The sequence below is a fragment of the Bombina bombina genome, chromosome 6, assembly GCF_027579735.1.
Source record: "Bombina bombina isolate aBomBom1 chromosome 6, aBomBom1.pri, whole genome shotgun sequence".
Lineage (NCBI taxonomy): Eukaryota > Metazoa > Chordata > Amphibia > Anura > Bombinatoridae > Bombina > Bombina bombina.
Genome location: NC_069504.1, coordinates 980,025,931 through 980,046,893, shown reverse-complemented (window position 1 = coordinate 980,046,893; position 20,963 = coordinate 980,025,931). Strand labels below are relative to the sequence as shown.

Here is a 20,963-nt window from a genome sequence, read left to right as displayed (position 1 = left end):
CTAAAATCGGCTGGCTCCTAAGCTTTAAATTCCTGCTTTTTAAATAAAGATAGCAAGAGTACAAAGAAATATTGATAATAGGAGTAAATAAGAAAGTTGATTAAAATAGCATGCATATGAAAGCTCAGCACAGAGATCAGAAATGGCTTAGCAATGAGGAGTTAATAAGTTGTGATAACATATTTACAAACTCTCAGTACATGATGATAATAAGCTCAAACAATAACAAATATCTGGCTTCAATATACCTTGTTGGCCGCTAGGAGGTGCCATTTCAGCTCCGGTGTTCACAGCAAAGGCCTTCTTGGCCTGCGCTCTGTCCGGTACCGATCATAGAGCACTGTATAGGGGAGCTGCGGGACTAAATTAGTCTAATCCCTGCTCCCAGCACAGACCGTAGCTGCTTAGGTATAGCCGAGGTTTGCACCCGGTGTTCGGCAGCTCAGGATGTGGCTGAACCCGGAGGAGGTGCTGTTGGCTAACGCGCTATGGGTAACTGAGAGAGCGAACCCCTTCTTCATCCTACAGCGGCGGAGGGGCCACGGCAAAGGGGGAGGCCTAACAGGTAACTGGGTACAGCAGGGGGAGATAGCAGTAAGGGACGCAGGGGATGCCATTGATTAGTAATGCCTTTAGGACGCTATATGGCGTATCATAACTATACTGTATATCTACTGAGCTAAACTGACAGCTATAGTTTATATTATCATTGTGCATATACTGCTTTTTGTACAGTATCTAAACGGTGCAAGAACTAAAGTTTAAAGCTCCTAGGCGCAGATCCCATGGAATAGAACTGTGGTGGTGCTATTATTATTATTATTATTATTATTATTTTTGGTCTGTTAATATTTAATTTTGTTGCCTTTTTTGTAAGCTCTAAATAAGAGAGATTCCTTGTGCTAGTTCACTGACTGGAAAGCAGATCTATCTATCTATCTATCTATCTATCTATCTATCTATCTATCTATCTATCAGTGAACTTTATTCTAAAATAAGGGTTTCATGTTATTTTTTTCTCTCTCTATAAAATAATGTAATTTTATTTTTACAAAAGTGTATGTACTATTGTTATGGTGAAGTGTAATAAATTTGGACTATTCTTAAAGGGCAGGAACATTTATTTTCGAATTTTGTTGGAGTAATAGAGATCCATACTTTTTCAGTTTATACATTTATTTCTCCTGAATTTAAGACATTGAGTTTTTTTTATCTCCTTGACTTATTTCTTACATTATGTTGTTTCACAGTCTGCATTTCCTTCCTTTTATAGATTCTGGCTCATTCTTCTCACCATATGATTACTGGATACTGTGAATATGGTAACTTCCTCACAAATGCCTTCAGAAGGGTGTGAGTGATAGGGCTGGTGTGTTACTGTCTACTGGTGCTGAAGATTAGACATTTTAACTCTCCTTTATGAGCTTGAACCATTTTTTACATGTGTTAGTGTGCACTTTGTTTAGATGCATTTATAGATGCCCCCTTTACATCACCAGTGTTTTGTTTTCCCTCTAAGCCTTTATTCTCCAGCAATGTAATTAAAATTCACTGTAGCATTTTTCAAATATCATTAAAGGGACAGTATACACTCATTTTCATATAACTGCATGTAATAGACACTACTATAAAGAATAAGATGCACAGATACTGATATAAAAATCCAGTATAAAACTGTTTAAAAACTTACTTAGAAGCCGTCAGTTTGGCTCTGTTGAAAAGGTAGCTGGAAAGCCCATTGCAAGTGGCAAATAAGACCCTCCCCCTTCTTTTGCATATGAAAAGACCCTTTACACAAACGGAAGCAAGCTGGAGAAGGTAGCTGACGGTATTCACATAAAACTTTGGGGCTTGGTTAGGAGTCTGAAAATCAGAGCAATGTTATTTAAAAATAAGCAAAACTATAGATTTATTTTTAAAAAAAACTTTATGGGCTATATAAATAGATCCTCTACAAAACAATGAAAAACAAAGAAAAAATGACTGTATAATGTCCCTTAAAGGAATAGGAAAGCCAAAATTAAACTTGCATGTTTCTGATAGAACATGTAATTTAAAGTCACCTTTAAATTCACTTCTATTTTTAAATGTGCTTTGTTCTCTTGGATATTCCTTGTTGAAAAAGAATATGAATATATCCTACACACTAGTAGAGCTAGCTGCTGATTGGTGCCTACACACTTATCTCTTGTGATTGGCTAACTAGCTGCCAGTAGTGCAATGTGCTGTTCCTTCAGCAAAGAATAACAAGAGAATAAAGCAAATTTGATAATAGAAGTAAATTGGAAAGCTGTTTAAAATTGTATGTTCTACCTAAGGGCTCCATGTACTAAGCAGTCAGCGAGCTACCCGCAACAAATCTCGCGTCAAAACTCGCAAACTGATATGTACAAAGTCGTCAACTATGTTCAAACTCGCATCTTTAAAATTGCGAGCGTACTTATCCGCCAAACCTCGCTACCTCTCCATTTTTCACTGTAATTAGACACATTTGACCACCAACTCGCCAAAAACGAATGTACTAAAAAATCTATTTGTCCGCTCGCTACAATTTCCGCTCCCATCTCGTTATTTTTGCCTCGCCACCTTTTAGGTGGCGGGCAAGGTACAAAACAATAGGAAAGTCAATCTAGACGCCAGTCTAGACATATATAAAAGGCAGTAATATCAGCATTGTACAGCATAACTGGCGTCTAATTTGTCTCTCATTTCCATGTACATAAATTGCGCCAAATTTGTCGACTGTAATTAAAGAGTAATCTATATTTTAAATTTGTTTTGTATAGTTGTCAATCTTTATAATTATTTTTATATTAATATTTATATATTATCAGATCCAGATGAAGCCATATCCAAATTGTAAATAAATATTACAAAAATAACGCTCTGTTATCACTCTTCAAAAAATTTAGAACAATAATAAAGTTGTTTAGATAAGTTGAACTTTTATAGGAGCAAAATTCTATTCCCGCGACTACTATGATGTTCGTGACACCTTGCATGTCACGTGTTAATAATTGGCCAGACAATTCAACTGAAAGTTAAAAGTACATCAGCTTAGTCGCGGCGAGCGAGACGTCAAATTTATCAATAATCCGCCACTGCTCGCGGCGGGCTAGACTTGTCTATTTATTGGGGGATTATTAGTACATAGTGACAGCGGACACCATTTCGCCCGCGGCGAGTAACGGCGAGTTTATCCGCGTCTAAAATGACGGATGAATTGACGGCTTAGTACATGGAGCCCTAAATCATGAAAGAAAGTTTTGGGGTTTCCTGTCTCCAGTCCTAATTGCATGTGATCAATTCTTCTGTTAGGTCTGCCTTTTATCTCTCTCCCGCCTTCATTTTTGCTTTCCTTTTCTATCTACTTGTCCTTTTTATTCCCCTCTAGTCCACTGAAATTATCTCTATTGCCCTTTACTCTCTTGTTGCTTTTAGGAATGCCAGTAAAGTAACCTCACCCTCTTACACTGCCAGTAATTCACTTCCCTTTGCCTTGTCAGGCTGTCCCAGAATAACAGTGCTATTGCAAAGTTTTTGTCTTTTACCATTATATTATAGTGAACATTGGAAGAAACTTCTTTACCCAGCACGGAACTGGGCTTCACTTAGTGTAGCAATCGGATGTGCTGTGATTAGACAGCGAACCTGTGATATGTTTTGTTTTTAAAAAAGCGCAGAAGAATACACTATTCATGTAATTCATTCATATACATTTATGTAAGGCAGGCCCCTTTTATGTGCATAAATCTTTAATTTCCCATTTTTTAACAAGTGTGACTATCCTTATGTTACATACCTCTGCACATAATGTATAATTATGCCACATTTTCCCAATATTTACCGTCCCTTTAACTTGATAGACCAGTTGAAAGTGCGTATATGTGCAAACTTATCAGAAAATTGAATAGACACTTGCACTTGATCCAAGATGTCCTCCAGAAAATCCACCAAAGATAAACAGAGTAAAGTGACATCCCTAAACACATACTTTAAACCCCCTAAAATGCCGAAGCAAGTCGATCCATCAGACCAAGAAATTGAGGATGAAGGGGACTCGGATATGGAAACAACATCGCCAGTAGAGGACCAGACCCCAGTAACCAAAGCAGATCTAAAATCCCTAGTTTCGAAACAATACATCTCAACCAGTTTTGATAAGCTATGGGACAAAATAGACTCTATGCACACAGTGGTTACCGCCAGCCTCACGGAAATCAGATCAGATATAGCGGAGCTACGAGGCAGAATGGATACGCTAGAAAACCAGACAGATGTGATTACAGAAGATATTGCTGGGGTCTCACAATCCGTATCCTCACACCAAATGCTGATTACAGAGATGCAGGACAAAATCGACGATTTGGAGAACAGGAGTAGACGGAGTAACATAAGGCTAAAAGAAATTCCGGAAACAGTGGCTGGGAAGGACTTATTCTCCTACTTGCAGCAACTCTTCAGGAGCATAATAGGGGACAGTGGGTCTTCAGATATCACTATGGAAAGAGCTCACAGAGCTCTAAAAGCTAGGCCCAGGAGAGAGGCTCCTGTTGCTATTTCAGGACAAAGAATTGATACTCTCTGCGTCCAGGAAAAACCCTACATTTAAATTCCAGGGTACGATTGTCCAATTTTATCAGGACCTATCCTTGAGGACTTTGCAAAGAAGGAACTCCCTACGTCCCCTTACTCAACTGCTGAGAAAACAACAGATCCAGTACAGGTGGGGGTTCCCCTTCGCCCTTTATATAGTGAAGGACAATATTACAATAACCATCAAGGATGCGGCAGATATCCCCGAGGTGTTGCCAACAGCTGGGACTGGAGACTCCACAAATACCCAAGTCAGTCCCCTCAGGGACAGACAGATACAGCACATACCTACGAAATCAAGCTCATTTCCCAAATGAAATACAGTGAACAAAAGACGCTCTAAGAATAAGTGACTCACCGGAGTAAGCTTGAGAGGCTGTCCAGTGGGAACCAAAGGTTTAGAGATAAACCACTGAGACTCTAATGAATCAAGGTACCCAGAACCGGGTGTCATTTGATATGACTTTAGTTTACACCAAAAGACGCAAATAAAGAGGCTCCGGTAATCCAAAAGCTGGGACCCAAGTGAGACGTTGTCTAATAAAATGTTACGATGTTGATTGGTTTAAGTTATAGCTCTTTTAGGTTGTTAGGGTAACTCTTATATACAGTTGAGGCCCCGTTTGGGCAAATTTAGCAGAAAGATGATACGTTGCCTAACGCTCACGTATTACAGCACTGCATAGTTAGGTTAGGAATTATACTAAATGTTCTAATAATTTACCCCTTTAGGGGGAATAAATTATATTTGTGTGTGTTTGTTTTTCTCCACAGGTTCCACACAATTAATTGCTCCTCAGAGCTAGATCCCTGTATTACTGAAAAATCTTGCACCCCTCTGAAAGCCAAGGCTGAGAGGGACAAAAGGGGAATTGATTCCCACAGGTTAGTTGGGGTATATAACAGGGCCATAAAGATCCCTTTTTGCATGGGAAACAGACCACTACACACGCTAACACCATGATCCCAAAAATACATCTGATATCTCACAATGTGAGAGGTCTGAATTCCGATGTAAAAAGGAGAATAGCAATGAACCAATATATAGTCCAGGAGACACATTTTCCCAAGCACCAAACCCCAAAATATTGGTCTAGACACTTTCAGCAACAGTATCATGCGACAGCATCTACAAAGAGGAGAGGGGTCTCCATATTGATACACTCGGCCCTTAATTTTACACACAAATCCACAATCACAGATGAGGAAGGGAGATACCTTATAGTCAAAAGACAAATTAATAATACAGATATAATACTATGTAACATATACGCACCCAATGATAAACAAGCCGACTGTTTTTCGACAGATATCCTATCTGTTAACACAGTGGTCCCAAACTTAAATACTGATGGCAGGAGACTTTAATATCGACATGTATGCACACATTAAACACAAACAAGACTTCCTTTCCCACAAGAAGCAACAACACAAGAGGTATTTAAAGGCTATAAGGGAACAACTAGCGGCACATACTCTTATAGATACATGGCAAGCACTATATGGTGTCACAACGGACACCACATTCTACTCTGCGGCACATAAAACCTATACCAGAATTGATTACATATATGCTAGCCAGATATTGCACCCAATGATATTATCCTCTAAGATTTACACATGTGTTTGTGGTCTGACCACTCCATGATATCCCTCCTGCTAGATGGGGTTCAGGATGGTAAAAGGGAAAAATCATGGACTTATGATTCACAATATTTTAAACACCTCACGGCCCAAAATCACATGTTGCAACTTCTCAAGGAATACTGGGACATAAATGTTGACACTACCTCAAATCCACTATATACATGGGCAGCTCATAAGGCATATCTGTGGGGACTGTTAATACAGGGGAAAGCAGCACATATTAGAAAGCTTAATCAGCAAACGGGCAACCTACATCAGGAGATAGCTAGGCTTCAGAAGGCCCATAGGCTCACCCATGGAAGAGAGATCCTGCAAACTCTGCAACAAAAAAGAACGATGCTAGCTAACCTATTGACTAAGAATGCATCCAGAATGATACATAAGCTGAAGGTTCAGTACTTTATATATGCCAATAAGCCGGACAAATTCTTAGCACATAAAATTCAGGAGCGGAGTAGGGCCCTGGCTATTCCGCTCCTCCAAAAGGCGGAGGGCAATGTAACTATATCTCCGTAGGAAATGGTTGACAAGTTTGCAGGATACTATGGAAAGCTATATGATGGGCAAAAAAACACACTCACCTAGTACTGACAGAGATACACATAGGTTCCTAACAGAAGCTCAATTACTAACCATATCTGACAGTGATAGAGAGACTTTAAACTCACCGATTTCTTCGGTGGAAGTGGCTCGGGTTATAAAAGAATTAAATATAGGCAAGGTGGCGGGACCGGACGGTTTCCTTGGAGACTACAAATTGTTCAGAACTACGTTAATACCACATCTCACAAAGTTCTGCAATCATTTAATGTTGGGCTATGAGATTCCAACAGAATTATTGGGTGCTAAAATAGTGGTTATTCCTAAAGCTGGGAAAAACTCCAAGCTATGTGCTAGTTATTGGCCAATTTTGCTCATAAATTCGGACCTTAAGATCTTCACCAAAGTTCTGGCTAATCGCTTAAAACATATTTTGCCAACTCTAGTCCACCCAGATCAGGTGGGATTTGTAGCAAATAGGGAAGCCCCAGATAACATAAGAAGGATGCTGAGTGTCATAGTCCAGCTGGGTAGGGAGGGGACACCTTCTCTGCTCCTATCATTGGATGCGGAGAAGGCGTTTGATAGGATAGATTGGAGGTACATGATGGCGGTGTTACAGCATATGGGTTTCGACGGTTATTTTCTTAAAGCAATACAGGTGATATACTCTACACCTACAGCACAGGTGGTATCGGCGGGTTATAGATCTAAACCATTTCCAGTACTGAATGGTACAAGACAGGGATGCCCTCTTTCCCCTTTAATATTTGCGATATGTGTTGAGCCACTGGCGGCTAGAATTCGGTTGTCCCCAGATATCTCGGGAGCAACAATATCGGGCCGAGATTACAAACTAACTCTTTTTGCGGATGATATTTTGCTTAAAATTACAAAACCAATGGTATCCCTCCCGAACTTATACAATGTTCTTGACAAATTCTCAAGAATCTCGGCATATAAGATCAATCTAGAGAAATATGAGGCTCTCCCAATAGCCTTACCATACCAAACTCAAAAAACCATTAAGCTCAACTTTGAATTCAAACGGGCAAAACACTCTATCAAATATTTAGGGATATTCCTGACACCTCAATTTCAGCAATTTTGTAAATACAATTATGTACCCCTATATAAGTCAGTAAGACAAGACCTCCAGAAATAGAAGAAATATACTTTCTCCTGGTATGGACGCCTCTCAGCAGTTAAAATGAACGTCTTCTCTCGACTATTATATCTCTTTTGAACTCTTCCCCTAAAAATACCCATCCTGGATCTTATGACACTACAGAAGGAAATAGTAGCATATGTCAGAGGGACAAAAAAGGCAAGAATACCATCACTAACATAACCGAGACATAGAACCTTAGGGGTATGGGTGTCCCCAACTTGCTAGATTATTATAAAGCGGCTAGAATTGCCCAGACCATGCTTGCTGGGAGACTTCAGGGAGATGCTGTATGGCCCAAAATTGAAGCAGGGATTGACACATGAGGATGAGGTACTATGGAGAGTTAGATCACACAATATCCCCACATTTAGATCTCCTATACAAGATTCAAATATACAAGTTAGGAAATGGATCTCAGATTATACCACATTATTACCACGTCACTCACTAATGACACCCATCAGAAAATTTATACCACAAGATTTGCGAGGTGTTATAGATAAATGGACTAATAAGGGGCTATACCGGGTGGCAGACATACTAGTTAATAAGCAGATTGTGACCTTTGCTCAGATGCAGGATAAACTACAGAGACTACATTGGTATCAATACCTCCAGCTGTCTTCATCTGTGCGAAAATTCATAGCTAACACTAACGCCCAACTCTACACAGGCTTAGAGATAATGTACTCCTCAACAAATAGACCTAAACACGCAATATCCAGGCTTTAGATAGCTTTGCAAACACAAAATAACAATATTAAGACATCACTAATGCTCAAGTTGGAGGAAGATATAGAGGTTACTTTTGAGAAACAAACATGGGAGAAGATTCTGGGGAGGGTCACTAAAGGACTGCTTAGTGACCTAAGGGAAAATTCTCTAAAAACAGCCTGCAGGTGGTATCTGACACCGGTAGTGACTTCCCATCTGTTGCGCTCACACTCAAATCTCTGTTACAGAGGATGTGGGGATAAGGGCACCTTTAGGCATATGTGGTAGGAGTGCGCAGGGACCAAACAAATATGGGACTCCCTTTCTGCTTTGCTAAGTGATGTTCTAGAGGAGGAGATACACCTTACAATGGCACAGGCATTGTTACATGTACACATCGGGAAGTACAACAAATATATCAGCACATTTATTAGAATCCTCTGCACGGTAACCAGGAAATGTATAGCTTTCCACTGGAAGGAGGGGACCCCCTCATGGAGGGAAATAAGGAATAAGTTAGACTATACATATAACATGTATGAAGCAGCCTCATGGACTCTGAACACTAGAGAGGCATTTGAAAAGTTGTGGACATATTGGATCATAAATAGTAAGGCAGAAGGTAGGAAGGGGGACCAGAACTCATTAGACACGCTTGATCTGGATTTAGATAAGTAAGAGGAGGAGGGGGAGAATGGGCCAACTCAGATAGGCTTGTAAGACAAAATAAGGAGAAGCTAATTTAGGAATACTGGAACAGAGGAGGGGTCTGAGATCCAGGCTTATCTGCGAGGAAGCACGTCATTTTGAGATACCAGGAGCCAGTGTGGAACCAGAATTACTTATTTTATGCCTTTATTGTTTTATTTGTGTGTTTTTTGTTTCTTTTTGGTGTTCTCTTTGTTCAGATAATCCTTTTTTTTCCATTTTTTTTTTCTCTTCCAATGGTACTCAGTCTTAATTTTTCTTAGATTATGACAACAAGGTTGTAAGATCGGAAGACATTGGAAATCTGTTTCTTGTTTTCAGTATAATGGTTCTTTCTTGTTCATGTATGTGTTTCTATTGCATTCTGAAAACAAATGTGAGATGGAACTGAAAAACTTCTACTCAATAAAAATATTTAAACATAAATATAGAACAGCTGTGGTCAGATACAAAATGGGTGAGAGAGTGGATTCAGTGAAATTGGATAAATATTTCATGTTCAAAAAAGTGACCAAGTGACCATTCCTTATTCTTTTGATTTTACATTTTTTAAAAGGGGTAGGTATCCCTTTCAGATGTCATGCTTTCTATCTTGAATGGTTTTGTATTAAATCAGGGATCAGGGATCAACAAACTTTTCTTCTGTAAAGCACCAGGTAATATATATCAGGCTTTGCAAAATCGAGGCTATTTCCTTTGTCGAGAAAACAAAGTTCCACAGATTTTTATTGACGAAATTCAAAATATTTGACAAGCAACTGAGACACTTAGAAACTTTCTTTCTTTGCAGCCTCATTTTTATTTCTATTTTGTGAAGAAATTCTGCTGTAATTAGTTTCTTTCCTTTAAATTGGGAATATTGTGTTGTATATTGTAGTGTGCCAAGCAGCAGTACAAAACAATGAGACTGCTACATATGGTCTCTGTTACTTACCTCTGTCGTTGTAGTGCAAAAGCAGACACAGACAATACATATTGCAATGATAACTTAAAGGGACATGAAACCCACATTTTTTCTTTCATGATTTAGAAAGAACATGCAATTCTAAACAACTTTCCAATTTACTTCTATTATCTAATTTGCTTCATTCTCTTGATATCCTTTGCTGAAAAGCATATCTAGATAGGCTAAGTAGCTGCTGATTGGTGGCTGCACCTTAGATTCTTTGTGTGATTGGCTCACCCATGTGCATCACTATTTCTTCAATAAAGGATATCTAAAGAATGAAGCAAATTAGATAATGGAAGTAAATCGGAATGTTGTTTAAAATTGTATGCTCTACCTGATTCATGAAAGAAAAAAATTGGGTTTAGTGTCCCTTTAAAACTCTGGTGTCTTTATTTAAATGGAGATAACATACCATGAGATTGTAATATATACACGTTTTATTATGCATAGTAAAATAGCTTTCATTATTTATGTGACACCCTTTTCATGTAATTTAACTCTGAAAATTGTGGGTTTTTTAGCTCTGAGACATAGAAGTACACACTGCAGACTTCTCAGGCTAACCCCGCTACATATATGTCTATAATTGATCTCAGCAGTGGGGATTACATCAGGAACTGCAGAACAACACAGCTAAAGTATTGACCTTTGCTTACAAAATGTCAATGGCTAGCCTTGTTGTCTTCTCATTAAAAAGTCTGGGCTGGCTACTCAAAGTAAGCGGTGGGTGGAATGTGGCCATAAAAAAACAATTAAGAAAAACAAGGTGTAAAATTGCTTTGAAAATGTTTACATTTGGCTGATGTGCTATTCTGTTGCAAGACAGGAAATAGTGCTGCCATCTAGTGCTGTTGCAAATAGATAAGATTCCTGCAAAACTGCTGCCATATAGTGCTCCAGAAATGGGCAGGCCCCTAAGCCTATGTGTCCCAGATAATCAACAAAAGATACCAAGAGAACAGAGAAAACTTGATAATAGGAGTAAATTAGAAAGTTGTTTAAAATTGCATGCTCTATCTGAGTCATGAAAGAAAAAGTTTAGGTTTCATATCCCATAAATGGTTTGAAATCTGAAAGCCCCACACAGCATCTACAATTGTTCTGGTGGCCATAGTTAAAATCTATTCCCTTTCAAGGCAAGTTGCTAAAGCAATTCAAGTCATGTTAGACTATATAAATTGAATTGAGATCAACCTGCAGATTGCTAAAGCCAAGACAGCAAAATGTGCCAGTAGCAATGCTGTTTAATTTTAAGGGACATGAAACCCAAAGATTTTCATTCATGATTTAGATACAGCATACTTTCTAAATGTGCTTCCATTATCTATCTAATTTGCTTTGTTCTCTTTGTATCCTTTGTTTGAAAGCAAGAGCTGGGAACTAGCTGCTGATTGGGGGCTGCACATATGTTTCTTGTCATTAGTTTACCAATGTGTTCCACTAGCTCCCAGTAGTGCGTTGCTGCTCCTTCAATAAAAGATACCAAGAGAATGAAGCAAATTGGAAAGTTGTTTATAACTGCATGCTCTGTATAAATCATTAAACAAATCATTTTGTGTTTCATGTCCCTTTATTGAACTCCTTTTAACTATCATGATATAATGGGGAAACAGGTGGAGTTATCCGTAAATGGGGTAGCAAAATAAAAATACAGAAAAAGCACAAAAAATTAAAAAACAACATCTTTGCAATGCACTTTCATTATTTTATTTTATTTTTAGATATTAAAACATTTTATGGAGACATTTTATGTTTTTAGTTTATCATCTATAACAAAAAACACTACACCAACTCTATACAAGGTTCTTTATTGTCTGTTTATTTTTTTTTACTTTTCTTTGATTTCGGTTAAATCATTAAGAATATATAACCAGAACCCTGAAGTGAAACTACTGCATTTATGAAACCATGCATTGGTATCTTCCTACATTCAGGGAACTCTCTCTGCAAGTTCAGAAATAGTCTGTACATTTTTTTTTTTAATTCTCCTACTGTTCTAATAGTAGTTCTATATATCTTTTCTCTGCATCTTCTATATTCTTCAGGTACATTGTGGGTTCTCTACCAAAGTTTGTCTTTAAAGAAAAGCTGACATCCAAAATGACTTTACCAGTGCAATATTCACGTGATCGGTTAGGGACTTTTTTGCGGTGTACTCCTGAATAAATCTGATGAAAATTAACGGGTGTCATTTGTAGAGCATGTCATTTTAACACTAGTGACCCTGCAACGCTATGTGTTTATGCCCCAGAGAGAGGTTAAACACATACTTTAAAAGAGCTGTATAGAGCTGCTGGTGCTGAGTGGATAAGCAGCCAATCAGCAGTTGCACAACCTAGCTGTGTGACTGCCGCTGCTGATTCTGTCAGCATCAGTTTCCACTGCAGCTCTAGAGTTGTACTTCAATTATGTGTTTAACTTCTTTGTGGAGTTTAAACACATAGAGACGGAGCGCCAATAGTGTTAAAATTAGAGCATGTTTATTTTTTATTTTTTTTCGTTGAATGGCCTTTTAAACAAATATAAAAAGACTTAGAAAAGATAGTGTTTTAAAACGTATACTTGTTACAACTGCATATATTTCAATTAACAGCTTACAATTCTAGACCTGTTTTTATTTTTCCCAGTTTGTCATACCACCTTTTTAGACTATAAAATTGTTACTGTACTACTCTCTAGACTCTATAGTGGTTATAGGTCAGTTGGGTATAGTGAAGAGATGGCAAGCTAATTTAACATTTTGTTATTTCTTCAGGCCTGCTTGTGGGCACTCTGGATGTTGTACTGGACTCTAGTGCCCGAGTGGCCCCATACCGAATACTTCACCAGACCCAGGAATCCCAAGTTTACTGGACAGTGGCTTGTGGTAAGTGCACACAGCGTAACGATATTGTTGTAAGCCCCAAGGCATAACATGCTGTGATCTAAGATACAATCGCAGAAAATGCAGCATGTCTGAAGAACAGGACTCATGCGCAAAGTGTTGGTGCTTTCGCTTTGCAGCACTGCTCCACATCAAGCTGTTCTTTTCAAACAGTGCTGTGCTCTGGCTGCACAATGTAAGTTTTCCATAAAGGTATATGAAAGCCAAAATTTTTCATTCACAATTTAGATAGAGAATGCAGTTTTTAACAAGTTTCTAATTTACTTCTCTTTATATCTTTTGTTGAAAAGCAGGGACGTAAGCTCAGGAGCGTGCATGTGTCTGCAGCACTCTATGACAGCAATTTTGCAAGAATGTTATTCTTTTGCAAGAGCACTAGATGACAGCACTATTTCCTGCAATGTAGTGCTCCTGATACCTACTTAGGTACCTCTTCAACAAAGAATTCTATGGGAATAAGACAAATGTCATAATATAAGTAAATGGGGGGGGGGGATTCTATGCTCTGTCTGAATCATAAAATATTTTTTTTGGTTTCATATCACTTTAACACAAAACAGCCAGAGTGCAGCACTGTTTGAAGAGGACAGTCAAAATATGGGGCAGCACTGCAGAGTGGCAGCGTATTGATTGATGACTGTCTCGCTGAGATTTTTTTTAACCCCGCCCCCTAGATTTCCCAGTCTGCAAGGCTGTGACTCTTGAATGTAAGACCTGTTTGTGAGCACTGCACCTTTTTATTACTACATTTTACCTTCTAATTATATCATCTTAGACCAAGAGCAAAGGAAACAAAGGCATTCAAGAGACATTTTAAAAGCTTAACAATTTTTTTTTTTTCTCTGCATCTAATTTTCAATGCAATTCTCAACGGTTGCAATATATCATAAAACTTTAAAAATCGCTTTATTCTCCAGTTAATAATTGCATTGCAATGGAGCTTGTACTTTAGTGTATCTGCCTAACATATAATTAAATAAGATTTTAAAACGACCTGCAGAAAAAAACAGAACAGAAATAGAGCCTTTTTTTTTTACCTATCAAAACTATATATATATTTTTTTTAGTAGAAAAGCCAAAGTATTGATCTAGGCCCATTTTGTTATATTTCATGCCACCATTTCACCGCCAAATGCGATCAAATTAAAAAAATTAAATTTTTCACAATTTTAGGTTTCTCACTGTAATGATTTACAAACAGCTTGTTAATTAGGTAGCTTGTAGGGTTAATTTTAGCTTTAGTGTAGAGATCAGCCTCCCATCTGACACATCACACCCCCTGATCCTCCCTGACCCCTCTCAAACAGCTCTTCCCCCCCCCCCCCACCCACAAAGGTAACCCCCATCTTAAAGGGACACTGAACCCAATTTTTTTCTTTTGTGATTCAGATAGAGCATGCAATTTTAAGCAACTTTCTAATTTACTCCTATTGCCAATTTTTCTTCGTTCTCTTGCTATCTTTATTTGAAATAAAAGCAATCTAAGCGTTTTTGGGATAAGAACTCTGGACAGCACTTTTTGATTGGTGGATGAATTTTTTCCACCAATCAGCAAGGACAACCCAGGTTGTTCACCAAAAATGGGCCGGCATCTAAACTTAGATTCTTGCATTTCAAATAAAGATACCAAGAGAATAAAGAAAATTTGATAATAGGAGTAAATTAGAAAGTTGCTTAAAATGTCATGCTCTATCTGAATCACGAAAGAAAAAATTTGGGTACAGTGTCCCTTTAAGTACTGGCAGAAAGTCTGCCAGCATAAAAATAAAAGGTGTTTTTTTTTTTTTTTTACTTTTTTTTTTTTTTTTTTAATTTATATATTTTCTGCAGGGTAGTATCCCCCCCCTTACCACCCAACCTCCCTGATCCCCCCCCCCCTCTAACCCCCCCCCCCCCCTACCTATTTGCAGCCATCTTAGGTAGGGGCAGCTGTCTGCCAGTACCCAGTTAGCTGCAAAATAGGCAATAAAAAAAATAAAATATATATAATACCCATTTTCATGTAGTGTAGCTGCCCCCCCCCCCCCTCAATACCCAAACCCCTTTCATTGCCCCTCCTCCCTCCTTCCCCCTCAATGATGCAACTTTATTTTTATAAATTTTTTCCCCTGTAGCGTGGCTGAGCGGTCCCACCCACTCCCGCCCGCCTCCTACATTGTTGGGACGCCCACCGGCCTCCCTCCTTATGCTCCCACCTACCAACGATCGGTCCCACTGCTGCCCGATGCAAAGAGGGCCACAGAGTAACTCTGTAACTCTATTTCTACAGTGCCCCAGAAATATGAAGGAAATAGCAGAAATAGCGCAATCTCGCAATTTTGAGCGAGATCGCGACAGAGAGAAGCCCAGGACTGCAGCGACATACAGGGTATGTCGCTGGTCCTTAAGGTCATAACGACCAGCGTTGTACAGGGTATGGCGCTGGTCGTTAAGGGGTTAAAAAAAATATCACTGAAAGTTCTCCCTCTGGGGTTGTAAGCAAATCATGTACAAAAATGAATATGCAGTGCTCTCCACAGAAAATGTTGTCCTGGGGCATTATGAAGAAACCAGGTGGGGGGCACTGTAATACTTTACAATATTATAATATTCTGTTATTTAAAGGGACATGAAACCAAATATTTTCTTTCACGATTCAGATAGAGAATACAATTTTAAACAACTTATATTATTTAATTTGATTCCTTCTCTTGTTATCCTTTGTTGAGGTTTATCTAGGAAAGCTCAGGAGCAGCAAAGAATCTAGGTTCTAGCTGCTGATTGATGGCTGCACATATATACCGATTGTCATTGGCTCATCCATTTGTTCAGTTAGAAACCAGAAGTGCATTGCTGCTCCTTCAATAAATTATACCAAAAGAATGAAGCAAATTTGTTAATAGAAGTAAACTGGAAAGTTCTTTTAAAATGGTATGTTCTACCTAAATCATGAAGGAAAATGTTGGGGTTTCATGTGCCTTTAAGTTATCCAAAGAATAAATTAATTGCATAAATTAACATAAACTGATTTAAAGTGCAACAAACAATAAAAAAAAATCAGCGAGTGACATTCCCATGAAATAGGTCCTGGAGAGAACATTTAAATGTAATATATTCTTTGAAACACTTGTAAAGGACAAAGATTGTCCTGAGCTTCACAAACATTGTTTCATTTAATTTTTAGTTTGTCATTGTGGTTTTATTTTCCGTCAACCACAGAGTTTAGTTGTGGTTCCTCAAACTGTCAAATCTTTAGTAAACTTATGGTGGCAGTTTTTGTATGTCTAAAGCAGTGGCTAACAAACCTTCATAGCAAGAGACGCACATGACTCCTTATTTATAATCCCACTAAGGATTCCACAATAAACAGTAATAGAATAAAGTGTAACCTTTTGTTCTAGTTTAAAGGGACAGTCAAGTATAAATTAAACTTTCATTATTCAGATAGGACTTTTAATTTCAATAAACTTTCCAATTTACTTTTATCATCAAATTTGCTTTTTTCTCTTGGTATTCTTAGTTTAAACTAAACATAGGTAGGCTCATATGCTAATTTCTAAGCCTTTGAGGGGCTGCCTCTTATCACAGGCTTTTTAAATCTCTTTTCAACACAAAGAGACAGAAAGTACACGTGGGCTATATAGATAACACTGTGTTCAGGCACAGAAAGTTATTTAAGATCTAGCACAATACAATGCTAAATTTAAGACAATAGATAATAAACAGTCACAGTCATGTGATCAGGGGGCTGTAAGAAGGTTCCTAGATACAAGGTAATCACAAAGGTAAAAAGTACATTAATATAACTGTGTTGGTTATGCAAAACTGGGGAATGAGTAATAAAGGGATTATCTATCTTTTAAAACAATAACAATTCTATGGTTGACTGTCCCTTTAATGATGCCCTGCAGCTAGAAAAAGCATTTTAACTACTAACTTCACAAATGTGATAAAATGTAAATGAAGAAGTGCAAATATACTTTCATAGCATATAAGACATGACTGCATATTAGATGCACTAATTGTATAAATAATTTAGTACACACACATCTCATTCAATTATCTGTTTGTTTCCCCGTAATATTTGCTGGACAGAGCAGTATGACAGAGGTAAATAGAGCTTACTGGTTCATACCAACCTAGCCCTAGTTTCCATTGAGGTGGTAAATTGTGGAAACTGGTGATAAAAACATTTGTCTCTATTAAAGTCTATGGAGATTTTTTATGTTACCACCGGTTTCCACACTTTACCACCTTAATGGAAACTAGGCCCTAGTTTGTTGGAGGGGCTGGTCCTATGAAGCACAATACACCAATACCACACTTGTTAGTCACACCTTATTACCTTCCATTTGGCAATACCTTGGCCCCAGGGGCCTCAACCAGCGTAATAATACAACTCATTTGAGAAATATGGAAGCAGGGGATTATTGTACTCCACTCTTTTTATGATATTCGGTTTGTGGCCAATTCAGTTTTGCAAACAGATCATAAACACTGAAAATGCCAGATGAGAACAAGCCAGGAGATTATTTTCCTTGTAACAGTCTTTGACACCAGATAAGGCATAGGGGTAGATTTACTAATGTCTGTCCGACATGATACACTGTAGCGCATCATGTCCGACAGACATCGCTGAATGCCGACATCATACTCTGTCTGCATTTATCATTTCAAAAGCAGTTCACCAGAACTGTTTGTGCAATGCCGCCCCCTGCAGATTTGCGGCTGCTAGCAGGGGGTGTCAATCAGACCGATCGTATAGGATCGGGCGGCTTAAAGTCTGCAACCTCAGAGGCAGCGGACAAGTTATAGAGCAGGGGTCTTTAGACCGCTGCTTCATAACTGCTATTTTTGGCGAGCCTGAAAGCTTGCACGGAAACATGGAGAACAAGGGCAATTCAGCCCTTGTTAAATCGACCCCATAGTGTGTTATTCAGCACAAACAAAATAAGATATTATCATATACCTGATGTATCTGTTATAGTACTTGCTCATGGCCAGGGACTGAATGAGGATTTAAAGAAAACCAGCATCAACTATCCATGTGCTCATATGGGGAAGATGGTGGATGTGTCCATTGCAACAATACTTTGAAGAAATGGAACAAGAAAGTCAGTCTGACCCCACTTGATTTTTTTTTCCTCCTTGTATCAAGCAACATTTAGTGGCTTCTAAGCCGTAATCTCAGCAAAGCGCTTCCTTTCAAGACTCTTTTTGGTTTTAGATCCAGATTCCAACAAATTGAGCTATCAAGGGAAATATGTGCAAAGAAGAATTGATTTTGGGCTCAAACATCCTAGAAGTAAGAGCAATAACTACAAGTACAAACCAAACAGAAAATAGAGCGTGAGGAGGATCTAAGTGTAGTGAATAAAATAACACCTTTTAATTTCCAACAAGATTGCACTCACCTCAAAACTATATGCAGTATTTAAACAGCACAAATTCATACAAATACCAGCTTTCTTGAACCGGATCCACATAATCCACATAAATGCTGAGGGGTGCACTGTTCCACTTCACCAAGTCCTACATCTCAGCAAAGCGAGGTAGCACAAAGTATTGACTAAAAGGGTGCCAATAATTGTGCTACACATATATTTAATAAAGATATTTTTTTATATAAACCCTTTGTGTTTGCAATTGTTTGATATCCATGAGAGCAGAATATTTTATGTGTATATATATATATATATATATATATATATATATATATATTGTATATATATTTGTGTGTGTATATATATATATATATATATATAAACACACAGAAAAAGTCCAGCACTCACTCACAAGCTCTCAACTAAGATAAAAAGCAGCAATGGAAGAATTAGTTACCGCATCTGGCCAAATGGGAAAAGCCCAGGTACCTCGTCAAGGTTTCTTCCAATAAACCTGGGTCCCTAACCAGCCACACAATGCAGGCTCACAATCAAACAACTGTGAAAAAAAGCAACTGTGAAAAAATGGAGGGTGCACAGGCTTATGTAATTTCCCCAAACATATACAAAACACGGGGGTGGGGTCAGCACTCTCATGCCGGACCGGGTACACATCCTATGACCCTGCAACATGCACAGCCCTGGGTGCAAACCAGCACTCTCAGGAAGCTGCACTGTTACCAGAGCCACAGGCAGTTAACCCCAGTCAGGCCTGGGTGCAAGGCCCAAACAGGGAAAATTACAAAAAAATATTTTAATATAAACACACAGAAAAAGTCCAGCACTCACTCACAAGCTCTCAACTAAGATAAAAAGCAGCAATGGAAGAATTAGTTACCGCATCTGGCCAAATGGGAAAAGCCCAGGTACCTCGTCAAGGTTTCTTCCAATAAACCTGGGTCCCTAACCAGCCACACAATGCAGGCTCACAATCACACAACTGTGAAAAAAAGCAACTGTGAAAAAATGGAGGGTGCACAGGCTTATGTAATTTCCCCAAACATATACAAAACACGGGGGTGGGGTCAGCACTCTCATGCCGGACCGGGTACACATCCTATGACCCTGCAACATGCACAGCCCTGGGTGCAAACCAGCACTCTCAGGAAGCTGCACTGTTACCAGAGCCACAGGCAGTTAACCCCAGTCAGGCCTGGGTGCAAGGCCCAAACAGGGAAAATTACAAAAAAATATTTTAATATAAACACACAGAAAAAGTCCAGCACTCACTCACAAGCTCTCAACTAAGATAAAAAGCAGCAATGGAAGAATTAGTTACCGCATCTGGCCAAATGGGAAAAGCCCAGGTACCTCGTCAAGGTTTCTTCCAATAAACCTGGGTCCCTAACCAGCCACACAATGCAGGCTCACAATCAAACAACTGTGAAAAAAAGCAACTGTGAAAAAATGGAGGGTGCACAGGCTTATGTAATTTCCCCAAACATATACAAAACACGGGGGTGGGGTCAGCACTCTCATGCCGGACCGGGTACACATCCTATGACCCTGCAACATGCACAGCCCTGGGTGCAAACCAGCACTCTCAGGAAGCTGCACTGTTACCAGAGCCACAGGCAGTTAACCCCAGTCAGGCCTGGGTGCAAGGCCCAAACAGGGAAAATTACAAAAAAATATTTTAATATAAACACACAGAAAAAGTCCAGCACTCACTCACAAGCTCTCAACTAAGATAAAAAGCAACTAAGATATAAATATTTGTGTGATTTTCTTATAAATGAATATAACTTAATTTTTCAATAAAACATTTATTAATGACTACAGAATCTTAATGTACATGTTTCTCAATGTCCAATATACTCCGGGAGCATAAAAAGTATGTATATGTGTATGTATTTTTCAAATTTTTTTTTAAACATTTTATCTTGACTGATAATGAGCCCTGCTCCTGTGCAGGGATCCAATACAGGCATATAGCAGTAGGGGTGGGGGGCTGCTCCTTTCAGAAATGCTGTGCCTTGCTGATATCAAATACATTGTAGATGCAGTTAACCCAGCAGCTAGCTAGCAGAGGGGACTGCAGTTTAAGTCTTTTTGTCAGCCGTGGGGTTAACTGCATCTGCTATGTATTTGAGCCATTTCTCAGAGAGCAGGAGATTGTGTGGGAGGTTCCATAATGATTACATAACCTTAGTTTCAGACTGCAGACGTCCCTAGGGGGAATATAAGTAAGTGGCTTTCCCTCCTCTTCACTCTCCTGCATGGGCTCTGCTTTTAGACTTCTCTAGATTGATCAGCTGCTACTGAGATCACAAACAGAAAGTGAAGGTAAAACAGCCATTTTACAAATGTGTGCTAAAAGCAACCACTAGA

General features: G+C 38.8%; 1 protein-coding gene across 2 annotated transcripts in view; it reads left to right on the top strand.

The window, feature by feature from the left end:
* The first annotated feature begins 286 nt into the window (after positions 1-286).
* The window catches only part of TBC1D9B (TBC1 domain family member 9B), a 424,635-nt gene continuing 403,958 nt past the window's right edge, over positions 287-20,963 (top strand). For both annotated transcript variants that reach the window (XM_053718644.1, XM_053718642.1), the window contains exons 1-2: positions 287-565; positions 13,081-13,191. In XM_053718644.1, coding sequence (XP_053574619.1) covers positions 448-565; positions 13,081-13,191 — 229 coding nt within the window. In that variant the 5' untranslated portion in view covers positions 287-447. The remainder of the gene's footprint in view (positions 566-13,080; positions 13,192-20,963) is intronic.